Source organism: Halichoeres trimaculatus, unplaced genomic scaffold, assembly GCF_033239565.1.
Source record: "Halichoeres trimaculatus isolate MK-OKI-2021-1 unplaced genomic scaffold, fHalTri1.1 fHalTri1_scaffold_8, whole genome shotgun sequence".
Taxonomy (NCBI): Eukaryota; Metazoa; Chordata; class Actinopteri; order Labriformes; family Labridae; genus Halichoeres; species Halichoeres trimaculatus.
The window spans coordinates 18,300,348-18,324,976 of record NW_027437186.1 but is presented as its reverse complement, the minus strand read 5'-3'; the positions used below and the strand labels follow the sequence as shown (position 1 = coordinate 18,324,976).

Here is a 24,629-nt window from a genome sequence, read left to right as displayed (position 1 = left end):
TTATTATTATTATTATTATTATTATTATCATTATTATTGCTGTGTTGTTGTTTTTTTGTTGTTGTTGTTAAAAAATGATTTCCACAAACATTTTAGTATTTTTGGTCAGGCATACTTCAGACGCCTTGTTGTTACCGAAAGACCCCTCATCATTCCAACATGGCGGCGTCCATACGGCTGTGCTGTGCCCTCCGGATCTCTGTCGGAGGTAATATATTTCTCCTACTTTCATCCCAAACTAAATTAAAAACGTTATTTGTTACGGAGTGCGTTACCTGTATTTATGTTTGTGCTCATGTTTTCGGGGCTGCGGTTCTGTAAACTGACTGTAGACATGCTAGTCGCGGTATCGGGATGTCATGGTCATGCATGCTGCGATACAGTAAATTTGTGCTTATGAACGTACAAATTGCACGAGGTGACTAACAAAGCGTGTTGCAGGCGTTAATTTTTCGGGTTACACAACTCAAATCTCACCATGCAATGTGTATGCCTGTCCTTGAAGTGAACTGGTGTTAAATCAGTCAATAACACGTCTATGTCATTGAAACTTGTTTGTTTTCCTCGTTGGCCTTCGACTTCTTTATGTCACAATCAGACGTCCTTTATTTGTATTTATACACATCTATTGTGATCAAGCCTATCATGGCTTTTCCCCAAAACATTGTTTTAAATTCATGTTTTCGTACCTCTGACTGTGTGCTAAACCTGAGCGATGGATGTCCGTCTCTTCCAGGCGTGGCCCCTCTGCGCACCTTGGGGGGAGCTTTGCAGGTATCCCAGTCATTGAACCGAGTCACAGCAGTACCTCTGCAGAGAAACCCTGCTCCTCCACTGGTCCACTCAACTGTCTGGCAACAAACGAGACATGGCAGCTTTTTTAACAAGTGTAAGTAAATGTAAAGGTTACTTTGAAAATCCCTTTCCCCTTGTTGTAGTTGTGAAATCCTTTTCAGATACATCACTCAAATTACAGCCATTCACCATTTTACTTGATGCAGTTATTTGTTACAACGAGGCCTCTACATCTTTTCAGTTGGAGGTTAATGTTTTATTGCTTCATGTCACTTCTGTCGTTAATGAATTAGTTGTTGCTATATGTGTTTTTCATGTGTATATGTGTTTACAATCTCTTTATTTACTTTATAAAGCAGATTATTTATAATTTTATTACACAGGACTGGGTTTATTCAACATCATAACTTTAGGGACTGAGTATGATTATTTCAAAACCCTCTTTTTTAGAACAGTGGGTCGTGTAGACCTGCAAATTTGGTCAAGTGGGTCAAAGTGTTAAAACCAATAGTCTTATAGCTTAGCTTTGGGCATGCACCGATCCAACTCTTCTGGTACTGATACTAATACCTGGGCTTTGGTTCTCTACTGATACTGATACTGATAATGATTCAATACCAGTGTTAAAATAATAACCTGTATCTCTTATTGTGGGATTAAACTGATAATGTTTTGATTAAAACACAACAAAATGACTACATATGGAATTAGTGAGGTTGATAATCTTTGAAAAGATATTGTTTAAATGTTTTCTGGCAGTTTGGCAAAAGCAATGCTTCAGAATTTACAGAAATCACTATTCAATGTAAACTCTTTCTACCCTGTGAACTACATCAGAATTTAGCCCTGGTGTCAAGTTTGAATCAATCCTTCCCCAGTAATAACTGTTTTCAGCTTTCAGGAGCTGGATTGGGCCAATACCTGATACCAGGATCAGGACCAGTGCATCCCTACTTAGCCTAGCTTTGATTTGCTATTCATAAAAAAAACTAGCAGCACTGACACAGCTATTCACACTTTGGTTTGTAAGCTCTTACAGAAATGTAAAAGATCATGAGCTTATTGTAAGTAACCTGCAGTAAGATTTGTGTGTGTCACATGATAGACATCTTTATTTCTGACACTTGCAGCCCACTGAGTCCATCAAACTTTATCTTAAAGATAAAAAATGGGCAAGACTCACTCATCTCATTGGCTCCTTCATTTATTTGTCTTTGTGTATCCTCACAGTGACTGCTGAGGAGCTATGGAAAGGTGTACTGGCAGAAATGGGTCCTGGGGCGAGGAAAGGCAGAGGAAAGAGAACCAAACGCAAGCTGAAGAGGGACCTGAATCGAGGACAAACCCTTGGAGAAGGTGAGATAATGTCTGTCTTTCTCATAGTTTCTGCACTTGTTCAACTTTACAGTTTGCTGTGATATTTACAAGCAATGCAACTACACAGTTTCTCATTTCAGTGAAGTTTGGTGCTGGAGCCTTTACTGACACCACAACCTTGAATATCTATACATTAAGTTCATCTTCTTTGTAAAATATCCTTCGTTATTCTTCCTTCAGTTTAGCACAGCCTTTGTTTACTTTCACCCACAGGTCGCGGAGGTTATCTGTGGCCAGGTCTGAATGCTCCAGTGCTGAGGGATGGGACGGTACAGAGCTTGAGTCGAAGAGGCGAGTCTGAGCAGCTGGAGATGCAAGCTGAACTAGGTATGAAGTACAAAATGCACTGAATACACCACAGATTGCTTCAGTTTCTGGAACATGCAGAAATCTATGATTCCACAAATGCATTCACATTTAAATTAAAGAAACTGAAGTCCTTAGTCATAGTTTTCCACTTGGAGCCAAGTTAGAGTCATATTTTGCAGAGATATGTGCCAGAATTTTTTTAAATGAATGGTTTAAAGACTGTGAGATCAAAACAGTTCTTTTTTTTTGCAAGGTTTCAGAGCAATTATTTGACTTAGAGAGTATTATAAAGAGTCACTTGGAAGGAGGTTTTCATAAAAACACAAAGATCCCTGTTTGAACTAGTATTGTCAACATTTGTGTGTATCCTTCATGTTCAACAAAGACATCAAAAGCATCTGTTCTTTATAATGCATTTAAAAAGCTTGTTTTTTTGGTACATTAAATCCAGCACTGTGCACACAGTGTTTCCCCTCGGCACAGTGGCACACAATGCCAACAAGACCCCCACCTACACAACATACTTGTCTAATCTACCATCATCAAATATGATTGTTCTTAGATTTTTTTCTATTTAAAAGCCATTGTGCGGTCTCTCACTGTTTCAAGCTGATTCACTTCTGGCAGCAGAGTAAGAGAGGCACAGGATGAGTCCTGAGAAAAATACTTTTATGCAAATTGTGTGCGTCAAAGTTTTTTGGGAACAAGGTGTTATTTCCTCTGATTCTTTCCCTCTGCTTCTCTAAGCTTGTGATATTTTTATAATAATTCCTCTCAAAACCACAGTTTCACTGTGTTCGTCTCATTTGCACTTTCAGTAATTCACACCATGTTATGATTTTTCACTAATAACTAAAATTTTATTTTATGACCAAAAAATCAGCACACTCAAAACCTTTATCATCCTCCTGCCACTGTGCCTGAAAAAGGATCCCTGGGAAACACTAACACAACTATGAAGACTTACACAGCCGTGTTCATGGCTTTCTGTTGGCATCTTGTTGCATATCTTGGCTGTCACTGCCACCTGTCAGTCTGTCAAACAGTGTGGTTCAGACCTGTGTTTGTCACTGGTCATGAAATCAATATAACACTGGCTAAAAGAGAACCGGCTCCTGAGCAGGTAACCTCTTCATTTGGTTGCAGAAAAAGCAGCAGCACTAGAGGTATTAGACAGAATGCATCACTCAGCCTCCGCTGCAGTCTCAAATGTCGTAACACACTCAGATGAACAATAACAAATAACAACTTTGATTTGTATCAAATTATGTCTTCAACTCTATTTTTGGTTCTGAATTTTGTGTCTGTCTGCAGTGCGTCAGAGAGACGAGTGGGAGAGAAGGAGGAAGACGAGGATAAAAAGGGAACGAGGATGGACAGGAAGTTCCTTGGGGGGCGTCAGTCTAGGCCACCCTGACCCTGGACCCAATGGAGGTAAACTTAACATGCACTGTTGAACAAATAAACGCTGTTGACGTCATGTGTCACATTTGGGCTGAATTTGAAGATCTCAGTCCAACAGAGTATGAGTGTATGGCCTCATGGAGGGAGCAAAAGGGAAGTGACAGTCAAGTATGGCGGCTTGTTAGGGCTGATGAAGATAAGAATGTGACCAAACTGTCAAGTGGGACAATTTCCTAATTTAGAAAGACATCTCTCTTTCTCTCTCTGTTTCTGTGCCGCCTTTTTCTTCTTCTTCTTCTTCCATCTCTATCTCGCATTTGTCATCCTCTCTCCCTCTTTCCATTGCCCCACCACCACCACCACCACACACACTCCTCTCTTTTCCCTTCTCTTTCTGTCTCTTGTAAAATATTTGGCCTCTTTCCCTGCTCCTTTAGTCACACTCTGTCTGTCTCTCCTTCTGTCTCATCTTTATCAGCTCCTTCATTTATCTCTCTCCTCCCACACACTCCTTTCTATTTTTTTATTTTCTCCTTTCTTGGCTAAAAAGCCCAAATGATCATGCTGTTTCTCTGCCATATGTTATATTTTTAGTATAGCTCAAGTAAGACAGTCTACCAGTTTGTTTCAGACTGAAATGTCTCGACAACTGTTGGAAGATTTCTGTGGTTTTTTTTTTCTTTACTCATCTGACTTTTACAGAAAACTATTGTTATCCTTCCAAGCAGCATCAGCGTTCTCTGTTTTCAGTTATTGCTAGCTGCAGACTCTGAAATTCTGTTTCTGTAAAGAAAACAAATTTAATTTTTTAATCTTTTAGAATTTAGATATTGGATTTGTTATTTGACTGTTGCACTCGTGATGTCTGGGCTTCAATTGAACTCCTTCCTGATATGACATCAGTACAAGGACACGTCTTAATGTTGTTTGTATTTGGGTTTAGTGCCAATTGTAAAAACGTTAGCATGCTTAAATGCTCTTCCAACAGATAACACGGCTGATGATTTTGTCTTAGCCCTCTCAGTAAAAACAGTCTAACTCCTGGAACACAGACTTCCTCATCAATGTCACTTATTGGTCACAGACCAATCAGAATTAATCATAAGTGGGACTAATGATACGATCTTTATGAACAGTTATAGCAGATCAGTACAGAGGAAAAAGTAACTACACTTGATTTTTAAAGTACAATTTTGCACAGTGGCACAACGTTAAGCACTGCAGCCTCACAGCAAGAAGGTCACTGGTGTGGAGTTTGCATGTTCTCCCTGTGCATGCGTGGGTTCTCACCAGGTACTCCGGCTTCCTCCCACACCCCAAAAAACATGTTGTCAGGTTAATTGGTCACTCTTAATTGTCCGTAGGTGTGACAGTGTATGTGATTTAGGGCTGAACGATTTTGGAAAATGATCTAATTACAATTTTTTATTAAAATCACAGTAGAATAATGACTGATTTAACTTCAAGCCTTGTAGATCATTCATTGTAATGATCATTCTTTACCTTGAGTAAAATCAGAGAAAGGCACAAAGCTCTACAGAACAAGAGGCCTGGTACGAACAATAATATGAAAAATAAATATAAATCCTCTCTTCTATGAATATCACACTAAATAAAGAGCAGAAATGTAAATAAGACCAAATCTCTGGCTCAACCGCTAAAATACGTCAACATGTGGAATGCACTTTTTTATAAAATGAAGAATGAAACACTGTGTGAACTTAAATATAAATAATAATTGTTTAAAAACCTTATTGATCTCTCATCAGTAACAAAACACAAGCTTAAGTAAATGCGTTTTAAACTTCCTTTTTTTTTTTTTTTAATTGCAGCCTTTGCGATTTGAAAATTGCACTCTGTTACATTGTGATATCGGTTTAAATTTGATTAATTGTTCAGCCATAGTGTGAATGGTTGTCTTGTCTCTGTGTCAGCCCTGTGATTGACTGGCGATCAGTCCAGGGTGTACCCTGCCTCTCGCCTAACGACAGCTGGGATAGGCTCCAGCCACCTGCGATAGCACAGGATAAATGGTTCAGAAAATGAATATATGAATGAATGAATTTTCAAAGTATAGCGCTTCTGCTAGGTTGTTACCATTTTTTATTAAATGAAAACAAATATTAGGCATGCAGAGCTTTTTAAAACAGGTGTTATAACAACTACATAGTGAAGTTGACGTGCCACAGCACAACTTAAGCAACCAAACAGGGTCGGGCCAACCACCTTTGTTGGGCTCTTAGCCTTGTCATTTTTTTCTTATGTTTTACTGACTTGATGTGTTTCTGTAGTGTAACCTTATTCTCCTCAAGAACAATCTTGAAGTTAATGTGGGCTAAAGATTTTAATATAACAAATAAAATTGTAGAAGGTTTTTCTTGCTGTAGCTGGAGTATTGTCTCCCAGCACTGTGTCTAAGGTTGAGTCTATTACTGTTGTTTTAAACTGTCTCTGAAGCACATAAAGGTGCTTCTTCAGTCTAATCAACCCCTCACTACAAACCCAGAGCAACATCACTGCTTAATTCCTCCTGATTCACTGAACACGCTCCTGTTCCCAGACTCATTACCTGCTTAAACTTTGCTCTTTGCTGACAGACAGAGTTCAGACAATTTAGCTCAAACTGCTGACTGATGAAGGCTGAGGCTCTGTACCCACACGACGTGTTTACTCCTCTCATCTCCTGTTCAGCCCTTTCTTTCTATCACCATTTGTGTCTCATCATCTTTCCTTTGTCTCTTATTAAATCTTGATGTTTCCTGCTAATAAGCTGTCGCACCATGATTTATATTTGTGCTGTCCCTGCTTTCTGTTCAAACATTCTCTCTTAAATTCACGCTCGAAGAAGTCACAATGGGCTTTGTGATTGTGATGTGCAGAGTGTTGTAACTAGGTTGGTTGTCTCTGATCAGGTTCAGTTTCTCACAGATGGTGGGCTAATGTCCCAGCTGAGTGTTTCATGTGTGTGTCTGTGCATCTGTGTGTGTGTGAGAGAGTGTTTTCTCCTTGGAGCCTCCGAGTCAGCTCTCTGTTGTTTGTCGTTAATTGGTTCGAAGTGAACCGGCTGCTGCTGGGAGACAAACATCCTTCAGAGGTCACTGACAATGAAAAGTGTCAACCTGTTACAAGGACTTCTGGGTATTAGTTATGCTTGCAAAGCCAGGTTTTATCTGTGTAGATTGTCTGTGTGTGTTTGTGTTAAATGTGTTTATAAGTAAAAGCTTTTTTATTTTTCTACCTCCACAGAAACTTATGAGGACTTTGATGCTCGTGTCATTGAGGTGAGTGTTCCTCTTTCCTCTGACTGAACAGACCACAAACAGAAACAAACATGGAGCTGAAGTGTGAGCTACAGTTTTGTTACTCAGTGGACTTAAAGACCTGTGATCCCCATTTTTTTCCAAACAGTTTCTTTTTGAGGTCAGTCTTTTTTATTTTGAGGATTTATTTTTCAGCTTGTGAAATAATTGATCCTTTATGATTTCTAAAACCCTTTTTCTCTTAAGCAAAAGGTCTTATTCTGCAAAGACCAGTATCCTTTTTTGTAATAATTTCCCAGAAGACTATTAACTTCTGCTAACTGACTATTGAATAATATAAATAATTTCTCAGTATGAGTGCAGAGGTTGTTTGTAACATGGATACATTTTATACATTTTTCGCTCAGATATTCAGATTTTTTTTTTAGCAGATTAAACAACCAAAATTTGTGAAGTTAACCTGAGGCTGGTTTCTTCTCAAGGCTGGCACACATAACAGGATTCTTCAAACCTTCACACCTTCACATTTAGAGAGCACACACTTGATGATAACAAGGGACAGATCACACAGATCTCTCTCTTCTGATCTTACAGTGTGTGGTGTGCACTCTGAAGCAAACCACACACAACCCGATTCTTCAGCAGAGTATCAGCTTCTTCATGCTCAATATTCCCAATCTCGCGTAGAAAAATGTGACTTCAGTGTAAACAAATGTGATGGATGAATGGGAAAAAGCGATGGTGATTGTTTTCAACCTCTTAGATTTAAAAAAAAAACAACACAACAAGAAAAGTGATTATGGGAAAAGTTGTGGAGACAGCGGAGATATGGGCTGTGTATAAACAACAGTGCAGATTGGTGGTGAGTTAAGTTGTCAGAAGTATTACAGATAGATTTGTTACTTCCTCTTCGCTCAGTCAGCTGAGTCAGCTTGTGTCTTGATTGGCTTTGCTTTGGCACACGTGACATTACACTCTGTAAGCGCTCGGCTCCCCTCAGAGCACCCCACACACTACAGGATTTTTAGTCGCAAATATTAAACATGTTCATTATCTACGATCTCTCAATTGGAGACCTTCTGAGCGGCTCCGACCGGAAAAATCACACTTAGCACCCCCCACACCACAGGAAAATCAGCCACAACGTCATTTACAAACATCCCACAATCGGGCCTTTGCTGGCTTTGATCGTAAGGGGAAGATCAGACTAAAATCAGCCTGAGTATTCTGTAGTGTGTACCCGCCTTTCTGTGCGTTACATCCTTAAACATGTTTTCAACCAGGGTTCCCGCAGATCCTTGAAAAGTCTTAAAAGGCATTGAATTCATAATTCTAAAAATAAGGCCTGAATTGGCATTAACAAGTCTTAAATCCAAATTTCAAAAGCCTTAAAAATTCGAACACATTGGTAAGATTTATGTTAGTTTAAAGTTAAAAAAAATTAAGTAACATTTATCTATTTTCTAAATAATTTCTTGATTTACTCTCGTGGTAACATCGCGTAATCACAATAGCGGAACTAACAAACGCTGATGTGATTGCATCAGGAACTTTTAAAGCAGACGCATGTCTTGGTTCTACCTGGGGGGGCCGGAGAGAAAAAAATTAGGAAAAATGGCAAAAAAAATCCAGAAGTGGCTTAGGAAAATTGATTATGGCAGCAAAATTGAGAATTAAATATGAAATTAAATTTCAAAAACCATGTAAAAATTCCAAAAATTGTTTTGACAGTGGCCAAAAAAGATGAATGGGGGCAAAATAGGCATAAAATTGTAAAAATTGGGTTAAAAAAAGGTAAAAAGGCATGTTTTATGTAAAATAAACATTGGGTTAAAATAGCCTCTAACCTGGGTAATTCATGTGGTGTTTTTGTTTGTTAATTTTGTTTGTTTCAATTGTGGTTCGTTGTCGACTTGTTTTTAAATTTGATTTCCAACGTCATTAAAAAAGTCTTAAAAAGTCTTAAATTTAACTTGCCTTGAGCTGTAGGAACCCTGTCAACTGTCGTAAAGTATATGATAGGGTTCGATTTAAATTGAGATTCTTCAATATTGATTTTTGCAATTTTCAGTTTTCTTTTTAACACCAGACCATGGGAAAAAGTTAAATGATGATAATGTCTACAGACTATATCAGGAGCCATGTTTTCCCATAAAATGCACACCAGGTGGGTCAGAGGGAAACGTTTCACCCTCTGCTGGAGAAAAGTGTGACCTTTTTCCAATCCATTTTATAAACAGACTGAAATGAAGAATTTGAATTTGACACAAAACAGGTTTTTTAAAAAGTATCCCAATTTTGATATTGTCAAACAAAAAATCTCCCTATATTGATTTTTTTCTCCCACCCCTGGTAAACAAGTAGATCTAGTTTGAAAGAAGTGCCATGTAACTGATTTACTTTCTTTGTTTCTGAGAGGATTTTGTCAAATAATTAAATTTGTGTGTGGGTAGCAGAAAAAAGTCTGCAAACAAGGCATCAGCCTGCAGTGTCCACAAATAAATCCAATGTGGAAGTTGAAAAAGCTGCAGTTCACTGAGTGTCCACTTGGGGCTCAATCCGAAAACAGAAAGCTCTCCAATCTGCCCCATTTTTCCCACAGTCTAAAACTTGTTTATTGCAAAGTGCAAAAAAAAAAACTCAAACAGATTGAGGCCCCAAAGTGTATTTCTTTACATTGGATTTATTTCATATATAATATTTAACAACTAGAGTTTGGTGTTTTAGCTGTTTGCCTGGCCTCAACTCAACCTTTCTTACATTTTACAAAGTGATCAGGAGTAAGTTTAGTTTGCATTCCGCCCAAAAACTTCCATTTTAGGGATCCATTACACCTCTTCAGACACCAGAGGTAGAAGCCACCAAGACGACATCATGTTTTGAATAGTCTACACTGAGAGCTAAACACCGACACTATCACCAGCTGCTGGATAATACGCTCTTACTTGTAGAGGAATGTGCAATGATAAGATCCATGATGATAAAATCTTCACTGTGACATTGAGTAAATCGATATCAGCTCACAACCCTGTCATAGAGAATAAAAGCTCTGACTGAATCAGATGGTACAGAATAATAACACAGAATGCCTCAGAGGGAGGAACTGTTTTCAGGAAACTCCAAATGATGGAAAATCCAGTGTTGCGTGTGCACATGGATGGTGTTGGAGGCAAATACGCTGCGCAGGGATTACAGCAGTTGAGCATTAAATGTCAGGTCATTTTGCTGCTGCAGTGTGAGGAGATCAGATGAATAATAACACGTTTTCTTTTTGACCTGTATTCTTAGGGTTTCTAGAGGCACAACAGTGTCATTTCTGCAAAGTCACATTTTCATCTGCATTTTCACTGATGTCAGCTTCACAGAAAGGAAGCTTGTCAAAGACTGTGATGAAGAACTTTTGTCTTTAGTCCAACAACAACGAAAGAGTGTTCGACATAGAAGTAATCTCAGAGATGGACATGATTTATTATTTTACACTTTGCAGTTAAGGATGAGGTCTCTGTTTGTATTCAGACAAATTTCTAGCGTGTGTGTGCATGTGTGTGTGCGTGTGTATGTGTGTGTGTGAGAGAGAAAGAGACAAGATAAGCTGTATGAATGGGCCCAGTTCATTTAGATTCACCCTCAGTCGTCTGTATTTTACCTTAATTCAATTAGCACTAATGGACCCTCCTAAACTAATGCAGGTAATATACCAAGGTCACAGGCACACACACACACACACATACACACACACACACACACACACACACACACACACACACACACACACACACACACATGCATGCCAGGGAGCGTATACACTGTGCAGATTCATTCAGAAGACCCAGATGTTCCTGTTCCTTAGGACACACACACACTCACACACACAAACACACGCACACGCACAAACACACACACGTTGACTTGACATGGATGCATATTTACACACGTTTCGATATACACATTCACTGCATTGGTCACACACGGTTTCTACCCACACACAGTAGGAGTGTGTGTGTGTGTGTGTGTCACATTGATAGTCTTCCCCAGTCCTCTCTCCTGCATAAATAAAAGTGGTGTCACAGACATTAGGCTTCCCCCTGGAAACTGACGGACGCTTTTATGGTGCCATTGCCTTCTATTAATATATCCAGTCTCTGTGTGTGTGTGTGTGTGTGTGCGTGTGTGTGTGTGTTGGGAGGATGTGCTCCACTATAAATTCAGGCCTAATGAAATGAAAAAGGCTTACTGGAATAAAAGGCTTGTCTCCCAAGGACGATGACGCCGGCATGCCATTAGTGAACAAGTCCAACAGGAGGAGGTTGGAGGGGGGAGAGGGAGGGGAGGGTAACAGAAAAGGGCCGGTAGAAAAGTGGAGAAGACAGGAAGGTGAGGAAAGTTGTGAGAGTGAGTTAAGAGTTCAAAGAAGTTGTGGGATAAACAGGAAGGTGAAAGGAAAGTTAGGGGACAGGTGAGCAGGAGAACAGGAGTGATGGAGGTAGAGTGTGTGAGACGCAAACAAGCTAACAACCCAAGGTTAATGACATTCATGCTAGCAAGGAAGTACATCATAACACACTCAAAAAATGGACCAATTCTCAAGATATTTTCTATATATAACAGGATAATATTGATAGTTGAGTAATTTTGGAAGATCTCTTTTTGATCATTTTTACTAAACAGTTTATAACTTTCTTTAGATTTCCTGGACAATTTAAATTTGCTGTAATAAAAGTTGAACATTTTCAGTGCCTTTATTAAAACTATTAACGCCAAAACTGTTCAAATGATAAAGTGGACCATTTTCAGTTTCCCTCTAACTTAGATGAATATATTTTTCCAATAAATTCCATGTAAAAGCTTAAACAGTGACCTCAGTTTTCCAAACTTAAAAGGCAGAAAACAGTTCTCAAGAATCTCTCTCTAGAGGCTATTTTTTAAAATCCCCATAATCTGACCCTCTTTCTGTTGATAACATGCCAAAAAATTACATTTTCAGTAATTGCCTACATGCAGACAAAGCATAAGACAAATAACTTTAGTTTCATGTTTCACGATTTCAAATCCAGGTTTGCAATGCAGTTCTTCAAGCTTAACAATCCAAATCCAAACTGTCTGAATTAGATACATACTTCCAACTCACTTGCCCAAGCTAAGTAATTCAATTTATGTCTGAATTATTCAAACTAAGTTTCTCCTGGCTTATTTTTCTGCCCATCTTTATCTAAAATTGGACCATATATTGAAAGCACTGCTGTTTTTAATTTATTGGAGATCCCTAAACTCCTTTAGAGGATTGCTGTTACATATTCACAGCAGCAGAAATACAAATCTAAATCAGTGACAATAAGTCTCAATTTCATCTCCATACGTAACTGTTTACGTAAATGCTATGTTAGCATAAATTGAAATTATGCAAACATTTGGGAACTTATTAAACAGGATCACATATTAGATAATGATATGTTAGAGCTGTGGCAGCAACTCATTTTTCCCCTGAATGTTAAAATGATCATTTCTGCAAGTGTAGACATGGATTTGTGAAAATAATAAAAAGATTGAAAGAGAAACATCCACTGTGATGAATAATTTTACTTAGCACAAAAAATTAAGAACCACCACCTTAAAATTTCCATCAAGTCTCTGTCCTGGTCTAAGGAGGATCTGTAATCAGCCTTTAGAGAGATGAAAAAGAGGGCGCGGGATGACAGAGAGAAGGGGGGAGGGAGGGGGTTAGAGCCACAGACAGAAAAGTGATGTTCATGGCCTCTCTCCAGCTGCTGCAGCCACTTGGACTGGACTCAGTGATTTCATTAACAGAGATGGACCGTTGTCAGTGTCAGAACAGGGGTTTTTATCTTTTTTTCTCTCACATTGAAGTCAACAACCTTGAAAAGTTTTGCTGAAAGTAAACAGACAAAGGGCTGGATGAGGGCAACTTTTGAGAGAACTTTCAATCAGATTAAATGTTTTAACAGCAGAGCAGGAGTCACAGAGGCATGTACCAAACAATAATATCTTAAGTAAACTTGATAAACATAGAAAGTATTGTATCTGTTAATGCAGGTGAAGTAACACTAAACAAAACTAACAGAAAACACTTTAAATGTACAATGAAACCCCTTTATTGGAAGCAGTAATGAGCTGTTATAACTACAGAAGAGAAGACGGTTATTTTAAAGCCCTGTTATTGCAGAGCTCATTTATACGAAGCCTTTGTGTTCACACAAGTTTCTTCCAAATTACAGTCGAAGTTCAGTTTAATGTAAAGTCTAATCTTCTTTAACTGAATCAGCTGTTCCCACAGAGACCTATTCATCACTTTAGTTTCATTTATTTTTGTCATCTTCTACAAACAAAGACACATACCCATATGTTTTGTTTACATTACTGGGACATAGTTTTTTGATTATATAGAACTCAAGCAGGTGTAACCTCTGAGGCCGCATTCGCACAACGCCAAAAATGGTCAAATCCAATAACATTTTGATAAGTTTTGGCTTTGCGTTTAGATGAGATCGCGTTGCATTTTGCATTTTGCATTTTAAACACAGAACAGAGCATTTCAGGGTGAAATGCTGACGTCACCGCATGCGCACTCGCAGTTTCAGGTGAAGGAGGCTCGCAGGCACAACTTCCAGTAAAGCCATTCGGGTCCAGTTGGTGGCGGTAATGCACCTCAAGGTTGGATTGCCAACGTCTCACACAATAAAACGGCAGAAAAGGAAAGAACAACCACAACAATGATGGCCGATTTCGGAGTAGTATATATATGCACATTGCCAACTACTGGCCTGACATGGCCACTATATCGTTGTGACTTGTCCTCTTGTAGTCGTATGATCATTTTCACACCGTCCTCATGTTAACGCGGGTGGCTTTTGGAAACGCAAAGGAAGAATCTTTGCGGGAGTCTTTGTGGAAACGTGGCCTAAATCTGAAAATTAAAGCTCATGCAGAATTACCTTCAACTTGCATCATTTCTCATGGCCAGCAGGGGGCGACTCCATTGGTTACAGGAAAACCTTAACGTTGTGTTATCACCAATCGCAAACAAATGAACTTATTTGTATGAGTAATTTTTTTTAAAGTCATTTTTGGGCCTTTAATCATAGAGGAGAGGGCAGTAAATAGAGTCGGAAAGGGAGCAAGAGTGGGGAACGACATACACGAAACAGGCCACAGGCTGGACTTAGACCCGGCCACTGGCTTGAGGGCAAACCTTATGGGGTGCGACCTAAACCACTAGGCCATCTGGGCCCCAGTAAATTATATTTAAAGTCAATGTTAAAGTGTAGATAAATAAGAGCTCTTGCTCCAAGCAGCAGCGCAAATTAAGCAAGTTAGAAATATTCACACAATTGTATTTGCACAAATTGTGCGATCATGTCCAGAGGGTAAAGAAAAAATTTTGCGACTTCTGGATTTTTTTTAACCCCAGTGTCTTGATTTCTGTATTTTGATCTCTCATTTCAAGCTTCTCTAAATTAGGGATGGGTACCGGATTAGGTACTTTTATAGGTACTGACCGAATTCTGTCAAAAGTACTGAGTGAAATCAAAAGGTACCATGTTTTAGGGCTGGACAATTAATTGGATTTTAATCGTGATTTCAATTTTGGCATCTGACAGTCATAAGAGTTCCTGTCATAGCTCTTCTGTGTTCCATGTGCAGCCACAGCGAGTGTGTGTGACTTATGTGTATCAATAATACTGTATGTGCCACTTGCTGGTTCTTTAAAGTTGTGTTTAAATCAGTACTGAAGTTTTTGAATGAATGAATAATTGTGTATATTAATTGTGATTTCAATTTCACTTAAAATAATCAGGGTTCTTATTGTTACCATAATCACCCAGCCCTACCATGTTTAGGTACCTAAATGCATCCTTGTGACTGTGAGGGAGAGGAAGAGTAGATTTTCCATACTAGACATGAACACAGCATTGCAAGGTTATATATTGAAGAGTTACTATGTTACATTGAAAAATTTTTTATTATTAAACAAACAGATATTTTTTACCACATAAACACATAAAAGTATCCAAAATTGGTTGCGTTGACTACCGGTACTAATAAGCAGGCATCAGGATTTGGTACCGTATCATTTCAAATGTAAAGGGACCCATCCCTACTCTAAATTCAACACATTACATTATTTAGTTTATCTTGGTTCCGTTTAAAGTGAAAGCAGTTTGATCAGCTGATGAGAAAAAAACTCCTTTTTTCGTTCTTTAATATCCTAAAACAATGTATGTGTCTCAATTCAGAGGCTGTATCTTTTGACCGGCAAATCTGAAGACCAATAGTGTTAAAATGAGGTGTCGCAAGCTGTCAAACCAAATGACTCGTAACTTATTGTGGCGCCATGTTTAAAGACAGGGACAGCTGGAAATGCCAACAGAAAATCTATCACTCACACAGGACTTGAAAGGATTCACATGAATTGGGAGCTAGCTATTATCAGATGCTGATGTTAGCCTGGTCATTGTTAAATACAAATGTTAGCTGTTGTATTAGATAGGCCAAGACTATAAATACAGAATTAAGAAAATATTTAAATTAAAAAAATAGTTATTTTAGAAAAAAACAGAAGTAAGAAAATAGAAAATATTGAAACATGTTATTCAAAAACATCAAAACAGGCCGAGAGAATAATTTGGCGGTAAGAAATGACACTAAGTACAGATTTAGAAAATGTATGAAAGTATTGATTCGCCAATGTGCATCAGTAAAGAAAATCCCTGTTCAGTTTGGTGTTGGTGGAGTTTTGTGCTCTCACTGCTCCCTCTGCCCCCATGTGGAGGAAATGCCTCCCCTGCACTGCTGCATACGGTCAAATACAGTGAGAGAGATGTGCAGCAACAGATTGAGAAAATAAGAGATGAAACAGAAGTGAGAGTGTCCTCCCACAGCCATGCTGTCGTTCATCCGGCAAAGAGAAACTCAGCCCATCTGCTCTGCTGCAAACGCAGCTCCGCCAAAACTGCTGCATGGATGTGAAGCCAAAAGCTCAAAATCACTGCAGACATTTCTACACATTTCTAATGCAAACTGGCTGTGAGTGGCTACACGTTGTTCTAAAACAGGAACAATGTTTAAGGTTGAATCAGGTTGAGATCTTTACAGAAGACACAAATTTTAAAATGTGTCAGTGTTGATGTTCTTATGGACTGCCTCTTGTCAAATTCTTTACTTGGTTGGACACGAGTGTTCGAGCATCCAGTGGCACACCAGTCTGTGTCTGTGTGTGTCTGTGTGTTTGAGCCTTGCAGGGTTGTCTTTTTGAGTGTTGCAGTGTTGCGTCTCCTCTGACCTGGATCCCTCTGCGGTGGCCCTGCAGTTAAATTACAACCTCTGCACTGAGCTGTGTGTTACATAACACAGTCAGGCTGCAGGAGCATCTTCACTTTGAAGTTCCTTTAGCTGAAATTCAACGCTGCTCCATCACTTTTGCTCTCTGTTTTGAATGAAAGCATGGTGATGGAGTGTTTGACCGCTGTAGGTCCCTGTTTCAGGCACTTAGGCTGTACTGTGGGCACAAACAGATGTGTAGCACATCCGGATCCAGCTTACACAAGCACACATGAGAGTTTGATTTTAATGCTGTGGATCACTTTGGAGGATCTTTAGAGAAATCAAATCTAAATCAATGGTCTATCTACCACGACAGGTGTTTAATCCACTACTTTCAATGCCTGTTTATATAACCGCCTCAAGGCCTTGACTTTTTCCTTGTTTGGCCTGACCCTGAGCAATTTTACAGTGAGATAATAGGAAATATAACAGTATGGATGAACTGCTGTTCTGCCTTGAGAGATAGATCCCACTGAATATTGCTGTTAGAGCTTCCAAACAGATTTAGACGCGCGTGATACAAAAATAAACTTTACTTTTCCTCAGGTTTTAGTTTAAGACCAAATGTGAGCTGAAGAGAGAGTCAGTATCTAAATTTAATGCCCTCAAAGATCAAATGTGTTTCAAACAAGACGGTAGGTACCGTGTCTTAAATGCTCAAAATAATTGTGATGGTTATAATTAAAAAATGTGTTAAAGCAAAATGTCTGTCCATCTTGTCTAATTAGCTGAACTCTGTTTAATGAAGTCATGGGTGATAAAGACTGCTTTTGCTCAGCTCATGCTAGCTTTAGCATGTCTTCATCTGTGTGTGTGTTTATGGATTTTAAAAGTTTTTGCTCTTTCCATTTCCTTTAAATCATACATTTTTTACCTTTACCCCTATCCTCTATTTGACCTCCCTTCTTCCTCTCCGTTGTATCTCCTCTCCTGCTCTTTTTTTCTTGTACCCTTCCTTATTGTTTCCTCTTTTTTTCAGTCAATGTCTGCTGCTTTCCCTCTTTTCCTTCCCAGCCTGTTTAATGTTTTAACCTGCCATAAGTATCTGCTTTACCTCTCCTCAGATACATGCCTTCATCCTCTTTTATCCTTTACTCATCAACCTTGCATCCCTTGGCTGCTTCCGTCCATCTGTGGTGTGTCAACTCTGCCCCCTGGTGCTTTAAGAGTGGCATTACAGATAATTGCTCATCCACATTGTTGCACACGAGTGGACAGTGTTATGTGTGTGTTCTTGTGATGGATGGACAAATGATGGACAAACACACTCGTCTTGGCACAGATCACCTTCAGCGCTCAGCCTGGCGTCATTAACCAAATATCAGAGCTCCTCATGTGTTTGTTTGATTTTTGTTGTTTTGCAGGTGAAGAATGTGTTCAACATGACAGCCAAGGAGGGCAGGAAGAGGTCTGTTAGCTGTCTGGTCGCTGTGGGAAATGGAAATGGAGCTGCAGGTACAACTCTTTGGCAAATAGAGCTTCCTTCCTGTGTGAAGCTTCAAGAAACCTGTAGGCCTGTTGTAGGAATTGACTTTCAAACTCTTCTTCTTCTTCTTCTTTAACCTCTTACAACACAGTCTGTCAGGGCAGCTGTATCTAAAACACCATCATGATTCAGCCTTCATATCAAACCTGTTACTGCAAATAAACCACATTAAATGAGAATTCACGTGTCTTCTCTCCCTCACCAGGGTTTGCGTTGGGTAAAGCTGCAGACAGAATGACAGCTCTGAGGAAGGTAAGGCTACAAAGTCTCTGTAAATGTTCTTTGAGTCATTTCAGGTCATTATCCCAAATGTACACAAATTTAAATTCCTTCAGTTTGTTCTGATTCTTTTCTGAAAAAATAAGTAAAACTGAGGATTGAACTAAACTGTTCTTAGCAATTATACTATCAGAGTTCAGCTGTTCGAGTTGAATGTTTTAGCAGTTGTAATGAATTTGATCTATGATTAGACACTTTGGCTGGACTAACAAACTGATAATTCTGCCTCTTTCTAAGCTTTAAGAGACATTCCACTAATTTGGGAAATTAGCATTTTGATTTTATTAGTATACATGCAGTGGACCTTGGGGTGTGGATGAAGCTGGGGGCCAGCACCTCTTGTACATTGGACAGCTGTATCCTGAGCTTTGCCCTGTGATACACCCCCCCTCTCACTTTCTCACGTTTTCTGTCTCACCTCGTTTTGATGAAGACAGAAGCTTAAAAAAAATGCTCTTGCATTTCAATGAAAAAAAATCTGTATTTTTCTTGTAACTGATCCACAGGCCAAGAACAGAGCAATCCACTACTTATACTATATTGAGCGATACAACAACAGTACCAGTGAGTATTTCCTCTCCATCCTCTCCATCTTTCATCCTCTCCTTTGCAACTTCCTTTTTTATCCTCTACTTTCCTCCACAGAGTTGTAAATCACTTAAAAACACACATTCAAGATGTTGCTAAAGCTTTGTTTCATTTTTCTACTTAGAAACAAAAAAGGCATTTTGGGCAGAAATACAATTTGATAGACACCTGTAATTATTCATCCATTATTCAAATAGTTTCCCATCTCTCTGCAGACATAAGGAGATAGAGATCTATTCAGTGGCTGTGCAAAGTTGCTGGTTAGATATGATTTAAGGATGGATGGGATCTGAGCATGTATTATAGTTTAATGAGCATAGTTTGCCCTTTACCTCTTAGCCCCAGAAAAGAAGGCTTTTGTTATTTAAGTAATAGCAAGAAGCTATCAGATAACTTTTAAACACTGTCTGACTGTTACCACATCATGACCAGTGGTCAGTAAAAACAATTAAAGATGATTTAAAGACCACATGAACTGTTCAATATTTCATTATTAAGTGATTATTAGAATATTTGAAAAAAATCAACTAATTTTTAACAAAAACCTGGGACTTTGTTGGATAATGCTCAGGCCTAGAAATGTAAAGTATTCCGCCTGAGATTTGACTTTAGAAGAACTTTAAAAAAAAAATCTTGATTTTAGTCAAATGTTTTGTCACTTTGAGAAAACCATCTTAGTTATTAACAGGTTTTGACATAACCAGCCATAAAAGCTTGCTTCCTCTAATCAACTGTGATTTAAATACACCCGTTTTGTAGTTCTCCATAATTATTCCATCATCTGAAAAAAAGTGTTTGAAACTCTTAGGATTACAACAAAATGTTTTCACTATCTTTGACACATACATTGGAAAACAAACTACAAACATTAGAAACAGTCACCCATCTCTCACACTTTATTTCTTTTGTTTCTATGATTTAACCAGGAAAGTTCAATGTAGATTTTTGCTGTAAAAGTGCTTCATCTGTCGGTCAGGTAATGTTGTCTATGAGAAAGGTCAGTGGGACTGGTCTTAAAGAATCAGAGGCTGTGAGGTTTGCTTTCCCTACCTCACATCTCTAAAACTACCTTTGGTTTTTGTACTTTTGTTTCTCTGTCTCTCCCTCCAACCACCACCCGACATCACCTGCAAGTACTCCTACAAGCAACATTATGTATAATTTATTGCTTTTTGCATAAAATTACGAGGGTTAATAAGCAACTGTGTACTTTTCTTATTGTAAAGCTCCCACTTGGCTTCTCCTGCTGCTTCGGCTGCTGCTGGAGAGCCAAGCTAGATGATTTAATGTGTGTGAGTCATCAGCCTCCACCGCGCCCACCAGAAGAGAAAGTTACCGTGTTTTTTTGGCACAACACCAGATGAGAAGAGTGTGTGTGTGTGTGTGTGTGTGTGTGTGTGTGTGTGTGTGTGTGTGTGTGTGTGTGTTTTAGGTTTTCTTTCCACTCCGCTTGGGCTCAGAACTGTGGTATATTTGATTTTTGCAGGTTCATGTCATCCCAGCTCTTGCTGTGCAGGCATCTTTTTATTTATTTTAATTTAACCTTTATTTAAAGCTATGGTGTACGATTTGGAAGCTTTGCACATCTTAATAATACCGGTTACAGGGCTGTAATGGTCCTATGGTCCAAAACAACGAAAAAAAACTTTCAGTATATCCGCTGCAAAGCTGCATACGAGTTGACCTATCCGAACCGCGCATGGTATTCTCCCTTGGGAAAGGCTGTCGTGGCATGGTATATGCGGTTCGGAAAGGTAAGTGAGTCCATCCAATCCATCTCCCTCGCTTCGCACCGTCATGCCCATGGTCCCACCTCGTCCTTCCCCACTACCCCTCTCACGTCAGCTAGCTGCTCCGCTACCGAAGCGTCATGGAGCCAGAGAAGACCGACTGACTCCGAGACAGCTGAGTTTTAGTTGAACAGTGAAACACTCAGTTTGACCTTTCAGGCGGAAAAATTATCACTTTCTCTAATTTCCTCACTAGCGGCCATGGATCCAACACAATCACAAACATTTCTCCCCCAAGCCACAGTGCCTCTGTATCAACAAAAGAAATAAGTGTGATCTTACCGGCTGTCCGTTCAGCTCATGGATTTCGGTACACACACAGCTCAGTAGATAGCTTGATGAGAAACCCGAACTGATTTGACCTGCTCACATTTACCGTCTCCTTTCCTCCTGCTTGATTCGACACAGCTGAGCAATTAACGTGCACATGAACCAGCTGACAGGACGTGTGCGCTCGCCGCAACAGTTACACATAGGGCTAAACACAAACTAATTAGCTTTAACAGTGGATACTACTATTCCCACTGTAGCCAAACTCTATCGAACTACTTAAAAACCCACCGGAAGCGCTCCAGGGTGGAGACAGGTGCCTACCTGCTCTGGTGAGTGCTTCCTTAATAACCATAGAAATCTTAGACAGAGTTTGGCTGTGTGTTGTGCGCGTCACGGGGAAACCAAGGCTGCGCATCACGTATCAGCTGGCAAACAGCTGTTTGCCGCAACAGGTAATGACTTTGTCTACCACAGTTGGAGATGTCAACTGAATAACTCTGGTTAGTCTGTGCCTATACTGGCTAATGACTGAACGCTGCTGGTCGGAACGGGTCGGCTCTGTCAATAGATTTTAGCATAAGTTAGCCACACATCTTTAGCATCATAAACGGAGCTGGTGAAGACATGCTGACAAAGGTAAAGCCTCGCCCACAGTCGGCTCTGCTCTGATCAGCTGGCAGTGGCAAAGCCAGACCTGCTTCGCCGGCTAATTCATGGTTTTGATTGCGCTGGTCCAATTGAAAAAGCTACCACTGTGTGTTACAAGGAAGATGACTGTCTTGTTTGTTACATTTTCTGCCGGCCAGCTTCTTGCTCTTTCGGAGGGGGCGTGTTGTTAGGAGGCAAAGAAGGGTGATACGAGCTGGGGGGCGGGATCTTAGAACACGGAGGGGAGGGGTGAGTGAGGCTGCGTTTTTCAAATGTGTCTCATCAGCCAAACTGGGTTTCAGATCGTAGACCATAGCTTTAAGTAGATAAAAAAGACTTTTTTTGAAGGGCGACCTGGCCAAGCGGTCATCAACACACGTCATTAAAAACATATCTGCAGCCTGTCTGACCCACCACATCATTGGTTGTTTGTTTACTTCTTTCGTTTAGGTCTTAAAACCTGTCTTTGTTATGGTTTAGTGTCAAAGTTGTACTGTTTTAAAAACATTTCGCAAAAGAAAAAAAAAAAAAAGGCTGTCTCAGGTTTTTACAGTACTTGGTCGGAGAGACTCTTTTATTTCTGTTTATCCTCCATGAACAGAAAATAAACCTAAAAACCTCAGGATCAATTAAGAGGTTACAAAAAGGAGGACGCAGTTTTAGAAATTGTTTCTATCGGATGTTTGAGCTTCACTGACCTTCCAGTTATTGTTGTCAGCTCCAGTATTCCCTCTGAATACTTATGCAGCTTTAGTTTCAGTGAGAATCAATATGAGGCTAAAATGAAAAGAAATACATTTAAATTCTAAAGCACGTGTAGTTGTTTCTGGAAAAACAAGTTGCATCTTTTTTTGATGGCAGAACAACAAAACAAACCTTTACCAGCCATTCTGAATTAGTTTTTCATTGTGCGCTCAGCTTTGAGTTGACAACAAAGAGACTGAAACAAATGGAATTTATAAGTGTGAGTCAGAGGGATTATGTTTTTTTAATCTGCTGTCCCTTCTCTGATTCACTGGTCACTGGTCACATAAAAGATGCTCAGAAAAGAACCAGGGCCTCTCGTCCATCCTCTCTCTTTAGTCCTTGTTCCATAACTCTTTTACTTGTTTGCAAAGCCAGGTTTATTTGGTGTATCATATGCAGACTTGATGTCAGGAGGGTGTGGGGAAAGCAGACGGCTTTTAAGAAACAGAAAAAGTTAGCCCCCATCGTGGAGTAGTTCTCCAGTCTTCTCATTCTTCATTCAGTGGCTCACAGCCCCCACTCAGGGGCTGAAAGTGTCTGAATAACTAATGAACCACAGCTGCTGCTGCAGGGAGCGACACACACGACCATGTGGAGGGACATCTGGTGGGCAGGTAGAGAAACACAAGACCTGAGGGAGAACAGGAGAAAAGATGCACAACAAAACACAAATGTCTTCTCTGTGAAACAAATGAGAGAAGATGATTTGACTTTCTGGAATAATTAGGTCTGTTTGTTTTGACTCAGTTTGGCTTTTTATCCTGGTTCAAATCCTGAGAGTGTGATTCAGTCATGATTTTTTTCTCTCCAACAGTTTATCATGACATTGATTCAAAGTTCAAGAGGACAACGCTCCGCATGAAGAAGCAAAATGAAGGTAGGCTTTTGATTCATTAAGCTATATGACATTAAATCCTGTGAAAGTAATAAAAATAAAGGTGTTGATTTGAGTTTTTCTTTCAAAGAAACTTCTGAAATCAAAGTGGGAAACAGGAAGACACTTATTTTACCTATAAACCCATATTGATTTTCTTTATTAAATTTCTGTTTCTTGTCCCCATACACGACTCAGTTCCCTTGTGCTCATTTGATCCTGACTCTCTCTGCAGGTTATGGTTTGCACTGTCACCGAGCAGTCATCACCATATGCAAGCTGATCGGGATCAAGGACATGTATTGCAAAGTGGAGGGATCTGTCAACCTGCTCAACATCACCAGGGCCCTGTTCAAAGGACTATCCAACCAGGTGAGGAGGGGAAGTCCTGGTGCAAGGGGTCCTTTCTGAAAGTAGTTTTAAAACTTAATTTTTCTAACCTCTCCCATGTTTTCTCCTTCCTGCAGGAAACCCATCAGAAACTGGCTGACAAAAAGAAACTCCACGTGGTTGAGTTTCAGACACAGCGAGGCCTTCTGCCCGTGGTGGTGGCAAGTCCTAAAAAAGGATTACGAGTGGACCCCGAGCCCGAGGATGAGATCCCAAACACCAAGCTGCACTGGGACGATGTGAAAGCCGCACAGGGGACCAAACGCTCGATCTGGGCGGGTGTCAAACGCACCATCTGGTAGCGTGGGAGTGAGATGATTGGATCTGGCCAAAGGACGGATGAGTTGACTCACAGAGGCCACATGAGTCAGAGACAGGGGCTCACATTAGGCTTTAAAAGAAAACATGAACATATGCGCAACAGATACATTTTTCAGTTTGTCAATCTAAGACAAAAGCCTCAAGATCAGGTGAATTTGGGGGCTTTTGTCACCCTGTGAAATAAAAATGTTCAGGATGTAAGATCTTCCATGCAACTACAAACTTATCGCTCACTCATTCTTGTGGAATTGTTACAAAATACTGTATGTACTTAATAAATAAAGCAGAGATCTTTAAAAACTGTGATGTCTGGTCTTTTCTGTGTAACATTCAGTTGCACATAGTGTGTATAAACTAATGAACTCTTATGAACAACAGAAGGCAAAGAATAAGTCGTGGAAATATGAGACAAAAAAGGTTAATCCATTGCTCTTCTTATACCTGTTTTTAAAGGAGAAAAACATCATTGATCAGATCAATGAATCACTTCAGTGTTTACTGATCTGTAGCAAGGAGCTGATGAACCTATGACTGCACCACCCTCAGTTTGAGCTGTTATGTAACTCAACCTTAAAAATGAATCAAATGTGTTTAAAGAGCACATTCCTGTTTTCAGAGTCAGATCTTTGGACCAGAGAGGAAAATTTCACTGAAACAAGACTTGGACACATTCCCGTTGCTATTTGGATTAATTTCAATGTTTGTGCTTTTTTACTGCAGCAGTGATTTAATGACACACTCTACAATAC

At 39.6% G+C, this 24,629-nt stretch overlaps 1 protein-coding gene across 1 annotated transcript; it reads left to right on the top strand.

Moving 5' to 3' along the window:
* Positions 1–136: 136 nt before the first annotated feature.
* Positions 137–24,166, top strand: mrps5 (mitochondrial ribosomal protein S5). The gene is made up of 12 exons (XM_074676551.1): positions 137–208; positions 737–889; positions 2,026–2,151; positions 2,386–2,499; positions 3,796–3,915; positions 7,132–7,166; positions 17,849–17,939; positions 18,176–18,222; positions 18,756–18,813; positions 23,110–23,172; positions 23,405–23,541; positions 23,637–24,166. The coding sequence occupies exons 1-12, from the start codon at positions 160–162 to the stop codon at positions 23,859–23,861; spliced, it is 1,218 nt and encodes a 405-aa protein (XP_074532652.1). The 5' UTR covers positions 137–159; the 3' UTR covers positions 23,862–24,166.
* Positions 24,167–24,629: the final 463 nt, after the last annotated feature.

Coding starts and splice junctions, on each gene's coding strand:
- mrps5 (XM_074676551.1), top strand. CDS start 160: ATGGCGGCGTCCATACGGCTGTGCTGTGCCCTCCGGATCTCTGTCGGA. Junction 209..736: donor CCTCCGGATCTCTGTCGGAG/GTAATATATTTC, acceptor CGTCTCTTCCAG/GCGTGGCCCCTCTGCGCACC. Junction 3,916..7,131: donor TGACCCTGGACCCAATGGAG/GTAAACTTAACA, acceptor CTACCTCCACAG/AAACTTATGAGGACTTTGAT.